This window comes from Monodon monoceros, unplaced genomic scaffold (genome assembly GCF_005190385.1).
Source record: "Monodon monoceros isolate NGI ecotype Baffin Bay Population unplaced genomic scaffold, NGI_Narwhal_1 Super_Scaffold_18, whole genome shotgun sequence".
Classification (NCBI taxonomy): domain Eukaryota; kingdom Metazoa; phylum Chordata; class Mammalia; order Artiodactyla; family Monodontidae; genus Monodon; species Monodon monoceros.
The window spans coordinates 160,105,122-160,117,653 of record NW_021703774.1 but is presented as its reverse complement, the minus strand read 5'-3'; the positions used below and the strand labels follow the sequence as shown (position 1 = coordinate 160,117,653).

General features: G+C 48.9%; 1 protein-coding gene across 1 annotated transcript; it reads right to left on the bottom strand.

Moving 5' to 3' along the window:
* Positions 1-1,512: 1,512 nt before the first annotated feature.
* NR0B2 (nuclear receptor subfamily 0 group B member 2) lies at positions 1,513-3,635 on the bottom strand. The gene is made up of 2 exons (XM_029229778.1): positions 3,072-3,635; positions 1,513-2,100 (listed from the first exon to the last, which is right to left on the bottom strand). Exons 1-2 carry the CDS (start codon positions 3,610-3,612, stop codon positions 1,859-1,861), a joined length of 783 nt encoding a protein of 260 aa, XP_029085611.1. The 5' UTR covers positions 3,613-3,635; the 3' UTR covers positions 1,513-1,858.
* Between the last annotated feature and the right edge of the window lie 8,897 nt (positions 3,636-12,532).

Below are 12,532 nucleotides of genomic sequence, written 5' to 3'. Positions count from 1 at the left end.
CCCCTACGCTGGGCGCCACTTTTTCTTTTACTGTGAAATACGGAAGGTGGAGAGCATGCTCTGGTGTGTCCCCCCCATGGGTGGAGGGATGTAGGTGTGAACGTCTGGCTTGGGGGCACGTCTCCTCTCTGTGAATGTGTTCGCCGTATTTCGCTGAGTGAGTGTATCTGGACTGTGCATTTCTGTGCTGTGTGTGGGCCGATGGAGGGTCTGTTTTGTGGGTCTATGTAAGCGTGTCTGAGTTGTTCAACTTAGTGTGCCTGTGAGAGAGAGTTGTAGGTCTGAGTTGTGTGAGTGTCTTCGTTGTGGGGTCTGAGCTCTGCCATTCTGTCTCATTCTGGGTGTCTGAGTGGTGAGTGGGTGATTGGGTAAGGGACAGGGGTGCCCTTGCTGCTGGCACTGGGTGCCCATAATGGGTACATGGCCGGTTCAGTTGTGGTGCCTTTCTTTGTGGCTTTAGGGAAAGGTCTGAGTGATGATGACTCCTAGACTGCTGTCCCTGAGTGAATGACCTCTCAGTGAGTAATAATTAACTTGGCCCCGCCGTGAGAAGAATCCAAACTGTGGTGGTGAGGGGGGTGGGGCCTGGTTGGGACAGGCCTCATTGCTGGAGAAAGGAGGAGACCTGAAAGGGGGTCCTATAGGCATGTGTGTTGTTATCATTCCCTCCTGCCCACCCTGCAGGTCAGTGACTTTGACCTGAGTGATGTTCAAAATATTTAACAAACAGTGAGGCACAGACATTGACTAATCAGAATAGACACAAGCCATGCACTGAATGGAGCAGCCCCGGAAGCCGTGGCTATGCCAAGCGTTGCCCTCTAGCTGCTGGACATGGGGATGGATTCCAGGAGAAGGGCCGGCACAGAGGGGCAGGGGAGCTCCAGGCAGTGGCTATGAGCCAACTGTCATGGAAGTGTGTTTCGGACTTTAACAGCTGGTGTGGCAACTAAGCCTCCGTCTGCTCCGGTTTCCAAGCAGCCTCCAGGCCAGCCCTAATTGCCCTTGCCCCCTCCCATTGGGAGAACTGTGGACTAGACTCCTCTGTCCGCTGAAGGAATGGGGGAAGTGAATGATCCCAAACTGAAGAAATTCCTGTAACCTGTCTGTTTCAATTTGGAAATGGGCTGCTTCATTTTCCTTATTGGCTATAATTGGCAGTTCTCACTGAGGTGAGAGGGAGGCCGGGGCAGGAGCTGAGGGAGGGGTCAGCAGGGGATTTGAAGACAGGGAGAGACACTCCCTACCCCCTAAGATAAAGGCAAGGACATGAGAGGGTCCTGAACTGACACTGCCCCCTGAACTCGGACCCACGTGAAATAAATCTCACCCCCAGAAATGAAATCATTATCCCACTCTGAAAAATTAAAATTCCAGTTTCCTGAGGTCTGGCTTCTGTGCCACTTATAGTTCCTTCCTCTTGGGCTCCCACTGACAGGGGCAGGGTGGCTCGGGAGGTGAACGGGTCCCTTCCACGTGTACAAATTACAGTGTCAGGCTCCAAGTGTATCACACCTTTTATTACAAAACCCAATAACTTAAGTCAGTTCTGTACAAAGTCAATAGGACTCCTGGCCCAATGAGCAGTCGAAACTTCCAACCCCGTCCCAGGAAGGGATAGGAGTCTTGGCCCAGAGGCTCTGGGACCACCAAGGGCTGGCCAGACAGCTGGAGCACTGTGTCCAAACCAAGGAAGGCCAAGATGGGGTTGGGCTGAGTGAGGGCCCCATAGCCCACCTGGCTGGGCCGGGACCAGCTGCTCATGGGAAGCCTCTGGGAACACTGGGTCACCCAGGGAACAACCAGGCCGAATCAGTGCTGCCAGCCTCCACCCAGTCTCTGCTTGAGCTGGAGCAGGTCACCTCAGCAAAAGCATGTCTTCGAGGAGGCCAGCGATGTCAACGTCTCCAATGACAGGGTGAAAGAACAGGTCTCCAAGCAGGCTGGGTGGAACGGACTTGAGGGTGGAGGCCGTGAGGAGGACACGAGCCAGGCGGCTTTGGCCTGCTGGGCACCAGGGCTCCAGGACCTCCCACAGGGCCTGGTGCGCCTCCTGCTGCAGGTGCCCGATGTGGGAGGAGGCGTGGAGGCCTGGCACGTCTGTGGGCAGAGAAGGCACAGATGGCTGGTGAGTAGCCTACTCTGACACCACGGGGCAAGACTGGCCCAAGACCGGAGGCCACCGGCTTGGTCTTTGAGGCCCCATTACTACCTCCTTCATTTATTTATTTATCACTTCATTTTTCCATCCTTTATGGAGAGGCAGTATAGAGCAATGGTTAAGACACAGGCTGCCTGGGTTTGAATCCCACACTGTCACTTATTAACTGTGTGACCTTGGACAAAGTTACTCAATCTCTGTGCCTCGGTTTCCTTATTGGTAAAATTGGGATAAATAATAGTACCTATCTCCTAGGCTTGTTATGAGGTTTAAATGAGCTAGTATATGTAAAAGTCTTAGAACTGGACCTAACATATGGTAAGTTAATATGAGTATTCACTATGATTATAATGAATTATAATAATGCATTCTACGAGGGCCTTTGGTGAGGAATTCTCATCTAGATGCTCTCCAGATTACAAAGAACACTTCCTCTATCCGTTGCTCTCCCAGCTGAAGTTTATGGGGACTCCTCCCTCTCCTCCCCCACACCCCTTCATCTTTATTCCTCTTCTCTATGTGGTCTTTCTGAACCCACAGAGTTTCACCTTCAGAACTTCCCCATGCAGTCCGCTCGTGAAGGCGTGACTGAGGCACAGCTGTGTCTGCGCACCCTCCCCTTCCCCACTTCCACCTTCCCTGAGAGTCAGGGCAATTTCTTAGGCAGAGTGGCAAGGACTAGATACTGATATGAATAGACCTGAGTCCCCATTCTTGCTCTGCCCCTACCTGGCTGTGTGGCTTTCACCAAGTCAATTAGCCTCTCTGAGCCTCTTTTGTGAGATGACTATTTGGTGATAATCAGGACCCAAAGTGATCACAGATGTCAAGCCCTTAGAAGGTGCTGTCCCTGGCTGGGCCCTGCCCCCCACTCCAGCCTTGGCCCATCCAGGAATGTCTGGGAGCTCACCAGGGTTGAAGAGGATGGTCCCTTTCAGGTAGGCATATTCTTTGGGGCCCAGCTCCAGACTCCAGAAGGACTCCAGGCAGCACTGAAGCCACTGCACTGCAGCCAGTGAGGGCTGGGGCCGATCCAACACCTGGCCATTGCCTGCACCGCTGGTGGGCTCCTCCAGCAGGATCTTCTTGAGTATGCTGGGAACTGGGAGCTCAGCCACCTCGAAGGTCACAGTGTCTTGGGCCAACCCAAGCAGGAAGAGGGGGCCCCAGCAGCACCGCAGCAGCTGTCGCCGATCCTGGGGGGGCAGCTGGCAGAAGGACGGCAGGTTCCTGAGGAAGGCCAACGTCTTGGCCAGAACATCCAAGGCCTCCCGGCAGGTGCGATGGGGAGTACACAGCCGGACGGGCCGGTGCTGCCTGCACAGGCAGCGGCCACGGGCTGGGGGCACAGAGGGCCAGTCCCTGACGCTGGGGCTCAGAAGTGCATACAGAATGGTTGGGCGGCCTGCAGCACCCTGGCATGGGCAGGTCCCTGGCTGGCTGGAGCTCATGGTTGAGGATCTGTTCCTCCTTCCTCCAGGCTCTCCCGCCCCCTGCTTTGTGCTGTGGGTGCTATTTATATCCGCAAATGGGGGAGGGAGGGGGGAACCGCCCAACAACCTTGACTCCAGAAGTCATGTTCATTGAAAAAAAAAAAGAAACTCACACTGACCCTGGCAGGACCGGTGGGGAAGTGGCGGGGGAGGGAGGCCTGGAAGCTCTACGTGGCCCTGATATCACTTCAGTCAATGAAGCAGCGGGTGCAGGGCACAGGGTCACCTGCCTGCTGGCCCTGCTGCCCCTTATCAGATGATTCAAGTGGATAAACAGGGTCATTAACCCAGGCTGTACCAGGGCACCAAGGCCTCAGGTGCACGATCAGCAGGTGGCCATGGCAGGTGGCCCTATTTGGGCCTGCAGGACTCTCGCTCAGCCAGGAAGCCAGCCCCAGAGCTGGACAAGCCTTGAATACAAGGCCCAGCCTGGAAGCACCTTATCGCTCACTTGTTTGCCTAACCTTGGGGCCCTACTCCTGTTGTTGGTGAGGAATAGGCTTCGGGGAAGAGAGCCAGGATCCTGGGGGGCTGGGAGGACTTTGCCCACTGTGCAGTCTAGGAGGCTGCCTTCCTCTTCCTCCAGTTCTGGGGGGCCCTGCACGAATAAGGTCCTTAAGAGCTCTTTCTCCCCAGCCTGGATTCCTGGAGCTCCTGAGGGGCCATATCTGCTGAGAAGCCCTTGCAGAATGACAATGAAATACTGCTGTTTACTGAGCACCTACTATGTGCCAGGCACTTCCCACTCTAATATTCAGAGCTTCCTTATGAGGCACGATTCTTACTTTTTGAGACTCAAAAAGTAAAGTGACTTGCCCAAGTTCACACCACTAAGAAGAGACAGAGCCCACACCAGTCTGACTCCAAAGTCCTTGCTTTTTCCCCTGGACCCACTGCCCCAGTTGTGCAGCCAGAGCTGGTGACTACCTGGGCCCCTGCCTTGCTGCTGCTTCCTGGTCTGCAGATGTTGCCCACTTATGATCTGGGCAGAAACGTTGCTCTGCCACCAGCCATATGGCTCCCCTGTCCCAGGCATCTGTCTCAGATGCTGGGGCATGGGTTGTGAGAGCTGGTGGGAAGGTCCTTGGCTGCGTTATGTCTGTAGACCTTGGCAAGCCCAGCCTGGCAACCCTTCTGCTAACACACTATTGGGCAGCCATCACCATCCCTGGCATCTGCTCCAGGCTCTATCACTTTTCAGTTATGTGACTGTGGGCTGAACCCCAAATCTCTGTGGGCCTCAGAAGCTTCATCCGGGACAACGCCTGCTTGCAGCGATGCTGTGAGGACAAAGTGAGATCCTACGTGTTGAATTCCAAGCAGTTTCTGGCATACAGTAGGAGGACTTTGCTCCCCCTTCCCTCTGACTAAGGAACTAAGGCAAACAGGCCCCAGCAGACAGGCACGCATCTTTCATGCAATTACAATTGCATAATAATCTTCATTCTTACGTTTATAAAGTTCCTTTAATGCCCTTTTATCTTACTGGGCCTTCACAACATCCCATGGAAGGAGAGTTTACAGTCAGACTGTCTGGGTCCAAATTCTTCTTCATCACTTAACTGAGAGACCTTGGGCAAGTCTCTTTATATTTCTGTGCTTCAGTTTTCTCATCTTTAAAAGGGTAGTAAGAAAGCCCACGCATGAGTATTGGTTTTATGGGGCATGAAGCTGATACAATTTTGTAGGGCCTTCATTAAGAATAGAAAATCAGGTGTGAAAGTGAACATTTAATAAATGATAAAACAAATCAGTACAAAGTACAAACATCACAAAGCCAGGAGAATAACAAAGTACTTTTACTGATCAATTGCCTGACAATATTTGCCTACATATTTTAGCTGCGCACTCTTTGCTCGCCTCTTCACAGGTTAATGATATTTATTTTGAAACTGACGCAAACACCGAAAGGTTGCAGGTACAGTACAGGGAACTTTTTTTTTACCTTGAACACTTTGGCAGTAAGTTGCCAACCTGAGCCGCATCACCCCCAAATACTTTAGTGTGTAAATCCTACAAACAAGGACATTTTCCTACATAACCACAACATAATCATCAACATCAGGAAATTAACATTGAATAAAACCAGGAAGTTAACATCTAATCTCATTGAACATCAGGAAGTTAATATCTAATCTCTAGTTTTCGCCTTTAATGCTCCAGTGAAATCATTATAGTAAAAGGGCTCAGTCCAACATCATACATTGCGTTTCTTCGCCATGTCACTCTAGCCCTTACTGGCCAGGAAAACTATCCTTAGTCTGTCCTTGCCTTTCACAACCTTGAAACTTTTGAAGAGTTGTTATTTTGTCTCATGGCTTTCAATTGGAGTTTGTCTGTGGCTTTCTTGTGATTAGACTGTCCCTGGAAGTGATGTTGTGTTCTTGATACACCCTGATATATCAGGGAGGACACATTTCCATTTGTCCCAGGGTTCACTTGGTCACTTGATTAAGGGGATTTCTGTCAGACTCTTCTGTATACCAGTTACTCTTTCCCCCTTTTTAATGAATCAGTATTTCTTTCTTTTTCTAATATATATATATTCATTTACTCATTTGGCTGCACTGGGTCTTAGTTGTGGTACGCGGGATCTTTGTTGCCGCTCATGCGGGATCTTCCTTGCGGCATGCAGGATCTTTAGTTGCAGCATGTGGGATCTAGTTCCCTGACCAGGGATCGAACCTGGGCCCCCTGCATTGGGAGCGAGGAGTCTTAGCCACTGGACCACCAGGGAAGTCCCTGAATCAGTATTTCTTGAGGAGGTACTTTGAAACTGTGTAAACATTCCTCCTCATACATTCAATGTACTTGTGTGTGTTTGTATTTAACTATGAATTCATGGTCTCCTATTTTATTCAGTGGCTTGTAATCGTTACTATCGTTATTTATTTTGATGCTCAGATTGTCACAGACTTGGCCGATGGGATCCCCTTCAAGCTGGGGTCTATGTCCTTTTGACATGCCCCCATTACTCTTTGAACATCCTTTGTTTCCTAGTATATGAAGATAACACTTTTCCAGCCCCTGGAATCAACTAGTACTACGCGTAGCTCTGATTTAATCTTTTAGTAGAGAATAGTATTTAAAAACCATGATCTGGGGGCTTCCCTGGTGGCGCAGTGGTTGAGAGTCCGCCTGACGACGCAGGGGACACGGGTTTGTGCCCCGGTCCGGGAAGATCCCACATGCCGCGGAGCGGCTGGGCCCGTGAGCCACGGCCGCTGAGCCTGCGCGTCTGGAGCCTGTGCTCCGCAACGGGAGAGGCCACAACAGTGAGAGGCCCGCGTACCGCAAAAAACCCCCCAAAAAACAAAAAAAACCCCACCATGATCTGGGTACCAGAATCATATTTAGAAACGACGATCTATTAATCGCTATTAGGGTGCCACTGCTTCCCAGCCCTCCCAGAGTTAGGGAATGTACACACACACACACACACACACACACACATTTATACCTATGTTTATTTACACATACTGAAAAACATGAGTTCATACTATTACCTGTAATATTAATCCACTATAATGGGATTCATTCTAGTTTTCGCCCTTTCTATATTGTACCTCTCTTCTCTGACATTGAGAAATCTGGTTTTCATTATTTTTAACTTATTTACTCATTGGATCAAGCCTCCATTTGTAACCAATCTGCCGTCTCCGCCACAACCCTCTCTGCTGTAAGATGCCTTCCTCTCCCCACTTGGGCTCTGATACCTCGGGTCAGGTTGCCCCTGCCACTCATGGACTTCTTCACCCTGCTGGGCCTGTCCCTCTATGCCAGGTCGCTGCTCTTTGAGGACACCCTCCTGCCCCTGCTGAGGCCACCGTGGTGCCCTCTTTCACTGGTGTGTGCTTTTACCTTGTTCCTTTCTACCCAATAGTTTTAGGATGGACATTTTCAGGAAGACAAAGGAAGAGAAGGAGGTAGAGCTGTCAGTGATTTTTAAAAATAAATTTCTACAGTGAGAATAGAGAGATGGTTCTGTCTTTCCTCTTGCAATGTTAATTTTTTTAAAGTTTTATTCTTGATAGTAAGGAGATGTAAAACATGCCCTTTCACACATAGATGTATTGGGTTGGCCAAAAAGTTCATCTGGGTTTTTCCGTAACATCTTACGGAAAAACCCAAATGAACTTTTTGGCCAACCCAGTATTTGCTACCTGTAGTACTGCTTGTAGGTTTGTAATCAGAATTTTTATAAATTCTACATTGTGTAATGCCTATTGGAAAAGAAAAACATGCATGGAACATTTATAATTGCATATGCTGCCTATTCCTTATAGGAGGGAACTTCCTTTTAGAGTTGGTGTCAATACGAAATGACAACTTAGTGATGAATGATCGAAAGAATTTTGCACAGATTTGCTTCTTGCTCCATACAAACCCTTGTTTCTCCTCCACCACCCGCTTACTTCCAGGTGCCTTGGGAGTAATTTATATTGGGAAGAAGGATAGAGTGGGAAAAAACAGTGATCTTGACCAGTTGTAGTTTAAATTTTTATTTTTTGCAAATTAAAAAGAAAAAAATATACATGTATTTGACCCTAAGAAGACATTGCTGGGACCTAAGAAGACATTGCTGCCTTGGAAGGGCCCATGCAAATGCAAGGTCCTGGAATTTGAGCTTCATTAGTTTCACAGCAAACCTGCTTCTAATAATGCGTTTCTTAGGTGCTGTGAGAACATAAAGTGCCTGGCACAGCAAGTGCTCTGTAAAAGAGGACAATTGTTATTGTTGATGCTTTCACCCTTGTTTCCTAGAGGAAGAGGTTGAGGAAGAAGTTGAGGAAGAGGAGACCCAGAGAAGGGAGGAGAACCCTCACTGGGGGTCATGGAAAAGCTGGGCTGGAAGTTGGGATCCCGGGTTTTAAGTCTTGCATTTTTTTGCACTGTGAGGAACTGTGTTTTCTGAGCCCTGTGTGTGGCCTGAAGGCCAGGGTCAGCCCTGGAGGCCCTGGAGGGTGAGGAAAGGCCTCAGCTGGGATCTCCACAGCCTGGAGCCTGACTGGGGCCATTCACTCAGAGGGGTAGGAGGCCTCTTGGGGGAAGATGGTCCATCAGCTGCCCTCTATCTGAAGGGAGAGACACAGGTCAACCCTTAGGAGTCCCCAGTCTCAAGAGGAAGACACAGCTCTAGGAACCCCAGACCTAATTGGGGTGGCACAGGCCAGGCCCCAGAGACCCTAGTCTGATAGAGGAGATAAGCCTGGCTCTTGGGGGTCTTCAGTGTGATGGGGAGACACAGGCCAGCCCTGAGGAGGCCCCATTCTGAGGAGGGAGAGACAGCCCTGCTCCCAGTAGCTCTAACAGGGGAGTGTCGGTGGGAGGCGGGAACCCTACAGTGGAGCCATGGGGCTGAGTAGCTTGAATTTGGAAGGCTTTCTGGAGGAAAAGGTCATGACAACACTCTCTCATCTGTACAGCACTCTATGGTTTACAAAGTGCTTTCCCAGTAATTATCTCATTTAATCGTCATGTGACAACGGGACGAAGGTGTTACTATTCAAACAGGGACAACAACCATCATCATTCTAAACAGTGACACTTACTGAGCACCTACTGCCCAGTGTCAGGCATTAGGCTGGGCATCATCTGTAAATTAAAGGGCGCCCCGCAAGGCAATGTGGGTGAAAGTGCTTTGCAATCCTATGACCACGGTGCACACGTATGCTCTTGCTCTGTACAGAGGCCTGACTACTTGAGGATGCAGCTGGGAAACCCTGGGCAGCAGAGGGCCTGGGTTAAGGACTGGAACTGGGAGGCAGGGTCAGGACTAGATGCCTTTTCATACTCTGAACACGTCATGCAACTTTGTGCCTCCAAGCTGTTCCCTGTGCCTGGGATGTCTTTCTGTTACCCTTTCTGTTTGGTAAGTTCCTGGTCACCCTTTATGGTCTAGCACAGGCTTCACAGTTTTTCCCTCTCCACCTCTTTGGCAGAACAATTTGCTCACTCCCTGAGTTCCCAGGTCATCGGGTTCACCCCCCCAGTAGAGAACTTAGCACATGGTGGTGTAATCACGCACTTACCTGCTGTTGATGGTGTTCAAATACGGGTGGGGTCAGACTAGGGGAGGCTGACTTATCACCAAGAGGCCTTCCTGGGCAACGTTTATTATTTCAGTGAATTTACCAGGGCTCAAGATCAGGCCTAGGTCTCTCAGTGGGGAGTCACATCAAACAAGCACCTGGGTCTGATTTATAAAATCAGAATGCCAGTTCAGGGAGGTGGAACTCTGAGATAAGAAGTGGGTAAGTGTGTGGGCGCTGGAGTCAGGCTGCGTGGGTTTGAATCCTGGCTCTACCCTTTCAGCTGTGTGGCCTTGGGCACATGACTTCATTTCTCTGGCCCTGTTTTCTCCTCCCCTAAATGGGGATAACAACATAGGAGCATTATGTTAAGTGAAATAATGTTTATAAAGTGTTTGGTACGGTACTGGGCACTTAAACTTTACCAATAAATTTTACCAATTTGTAAAATAAATTTTACCAATATTTATTGAAAAGTTATATAATGAGAGTCAACAGTAACAGGCACAGACCATTTATTCATTCCCCAAATATTTATTGAGGTTCTACATTTGAGGCTCTGAGCTGAATGCTCGGATGAATCAGACAGTTTCTATCTTTCTTGAAGTTTATATTCCAGGGAAAGGGGATGGATATAGAACCAAAATTTCTTTCTTTCTTTTTAAAAATATTTATTTATTTATTTATTTTGGCTGTGCTGGGTCTTAGTTGCGGCATGTGAACTCTTAGTTGTGGCATGCATGTAGGATCTAGTTCCCTAAGCAGGGATCGAACCCGGGCCCCCTGCATTGGGAGCACGGAGTCTTAGCCGTCGGACCACCAGGGAAGTCCCTAGAACCAAAATTTCTTAACTGTATATTTCAATTGTGGTAAGTAATTACACAGGATGAGCACAAGGTACTTTGAAAGCAAAAATCATGGAGATGGAGACTTAATCTGTATATCAAGGTCAGTAAAGACCTCACAGAGGAAGTGGCATTTGGGTTGAGACTTGATGGGTGAAAAGGAGTTGCTGGTAAAGGCCTAGGAACTAGGACAGGGCATTTGAGGAAGTAAAAGCGGCCAGTGAGGAGGGAGCCTGGTGTGTGAAGGGGAGTGTGTGGGACAAGATGAGACTGGACAGGTGGGCAGGGCCCTGATGTTGCTGCTCCTCAGAGGCCATGGTTGGGAGCTTGGAATCTATCCTGAATGCAATGGCAATAGGGCTAATTTTTTTTTTTTGCGGTATGCGGGCCTCTCACTGTTGTGGCCTCTCCCGTTGTGGAGCACAGGCTCCGGAAGTGCAGGCTCAGCGGCCGTGGCTCACGGGCCCAGCCGCTCCGCGGCATGTGGGATCTTCCCAGACCGGGGCACGAACCCATGTCCCCCGCATCGGCAGGCGGACTCTCAACCACTGCGCCACCAGGGAAACCCTAATAGGGCTAATTTTAAGCAAGGGAATAACAAAACCTGGCTTATCCTTAAGAGCAATTGCTCTGGCTGCTGGGTGGAGGATGGATTACAAAGTGACAAGAAAGGAGGTAAGGAGACCAGAGAGGAAGCTGTCAGAGTCGATTTCAAGCAAGAGATGATGCTGGTTTAGACTGGAGTAGTAACAGCATCTTGCTTCACACAGCAAGGTGAGGAGACAGAATCAAGATATATTTTGGAGGGAGAGCTAACAGGACTTACTAATGGATTAGATGAGGTCAGATTTTGGCTCGTCCAAATGCATAGATGAGCGGAGGTTTGGGCTTTTGCAAATTGGTGCTTGAAGGGGCCATTTAGCTCAATGGGGAAGAATTTGGGAGGAATTTGTGTGTGTGTGTGGGAGCATCAGTGTTGGCCATGTTGGTTTTTTAAAATAAAAATAATTCTTGAATATAATAGAGTATCTATTAAGAATTCAAATTTCAGATTGTCTCATAAAGTTATAAATTTTTTATTGTGTTAAAATATACATAACATTACACTTACCACTTTAACCATTTTTAGGTCTATAGTTCAGTGGCATTAAGTACATTTACATTGTTGTGCAACCGTCACCACCATCCATCACCAGCCATGTGAGTTCTGAGATATCTGTTAATCGACCCAAGTGGGGCTCTCCAGGAGCTCAGGAGAGGTCTGGGCCAGAGGCATCACGCAGTCACCTACAATGCTGCGGGCAACTAAGCCTGCGTGCCGCAACTACTGAGCACACATGCCACAACTAGAGAGAAGCCTGCGCACCACAAAGAAGAGCCTGCACGCCACAACGAAAGATCCTGCATGCCTCAACAAAGATCCCGTGTACTAAGGGATCTTAGCACTAAGACCCAATGCAGCCAGACAAATTAAAAAAAAAAAAGAAAAGAGATCACCTACAGAGAAAGTATAGATAGAGGAAAAGAGGAGGGGATAAAGGACAGAGCCCCCAACAGTTATAAATCTGAGTAAGTCAGGACACTGAGAAAGAGTGTTAGTGAGGTGGGAAGAAAACCAGGTAAGTGTGGTGACATGGAAGCTCTATGAGTGTGCTAGGGCTGCCATAACAGACTATTACAGACTGAGTGATAAACAACAGAAATTTATTTTCTTACAGTTCTCAGGGCTGGAAGTCCAAGATCAAGGTGTTGGCAGGTTTGCTTTCTCCTGAGGCTTTTCTCTTTGGCTTGCTGATAGCTGCCTCATATGGCCTTTCCTCTGCTTGCTTATGAGTCCCTGGGGTCTCTTCCTCTTCTCGTAAGGACACTAGTTATATTGGATTAGGGCCCCACCCTTACGAACTCCCTTAACCTTCATTACCTCTTTAAGTAGCCCTATCTCCAAAAGCAGTCACACTGGGAGTTAAGGTTTCAACATAGGAATTTGGGGGAAATACAGTT

What these genes read in the sequence shown, in the direction of transcription:
- NR0B2 (XM_029229778.1), bottom strand. Translation starts at nt 3,612, where the DNA reads ATGAGCTCCAGCCAGCCAGGGACCTGCCCATGCCAGGGTGCTGCAGGC. An exon ending in GACCATCCTCTTCAACCCTG is followed by an intron (nt 2,101 to 3,071) that starts GTGAGCTCCCAG and finishes CTCTGCCCACAG; the next exon opens with ACGTGCCAGGCCTCCACGCC.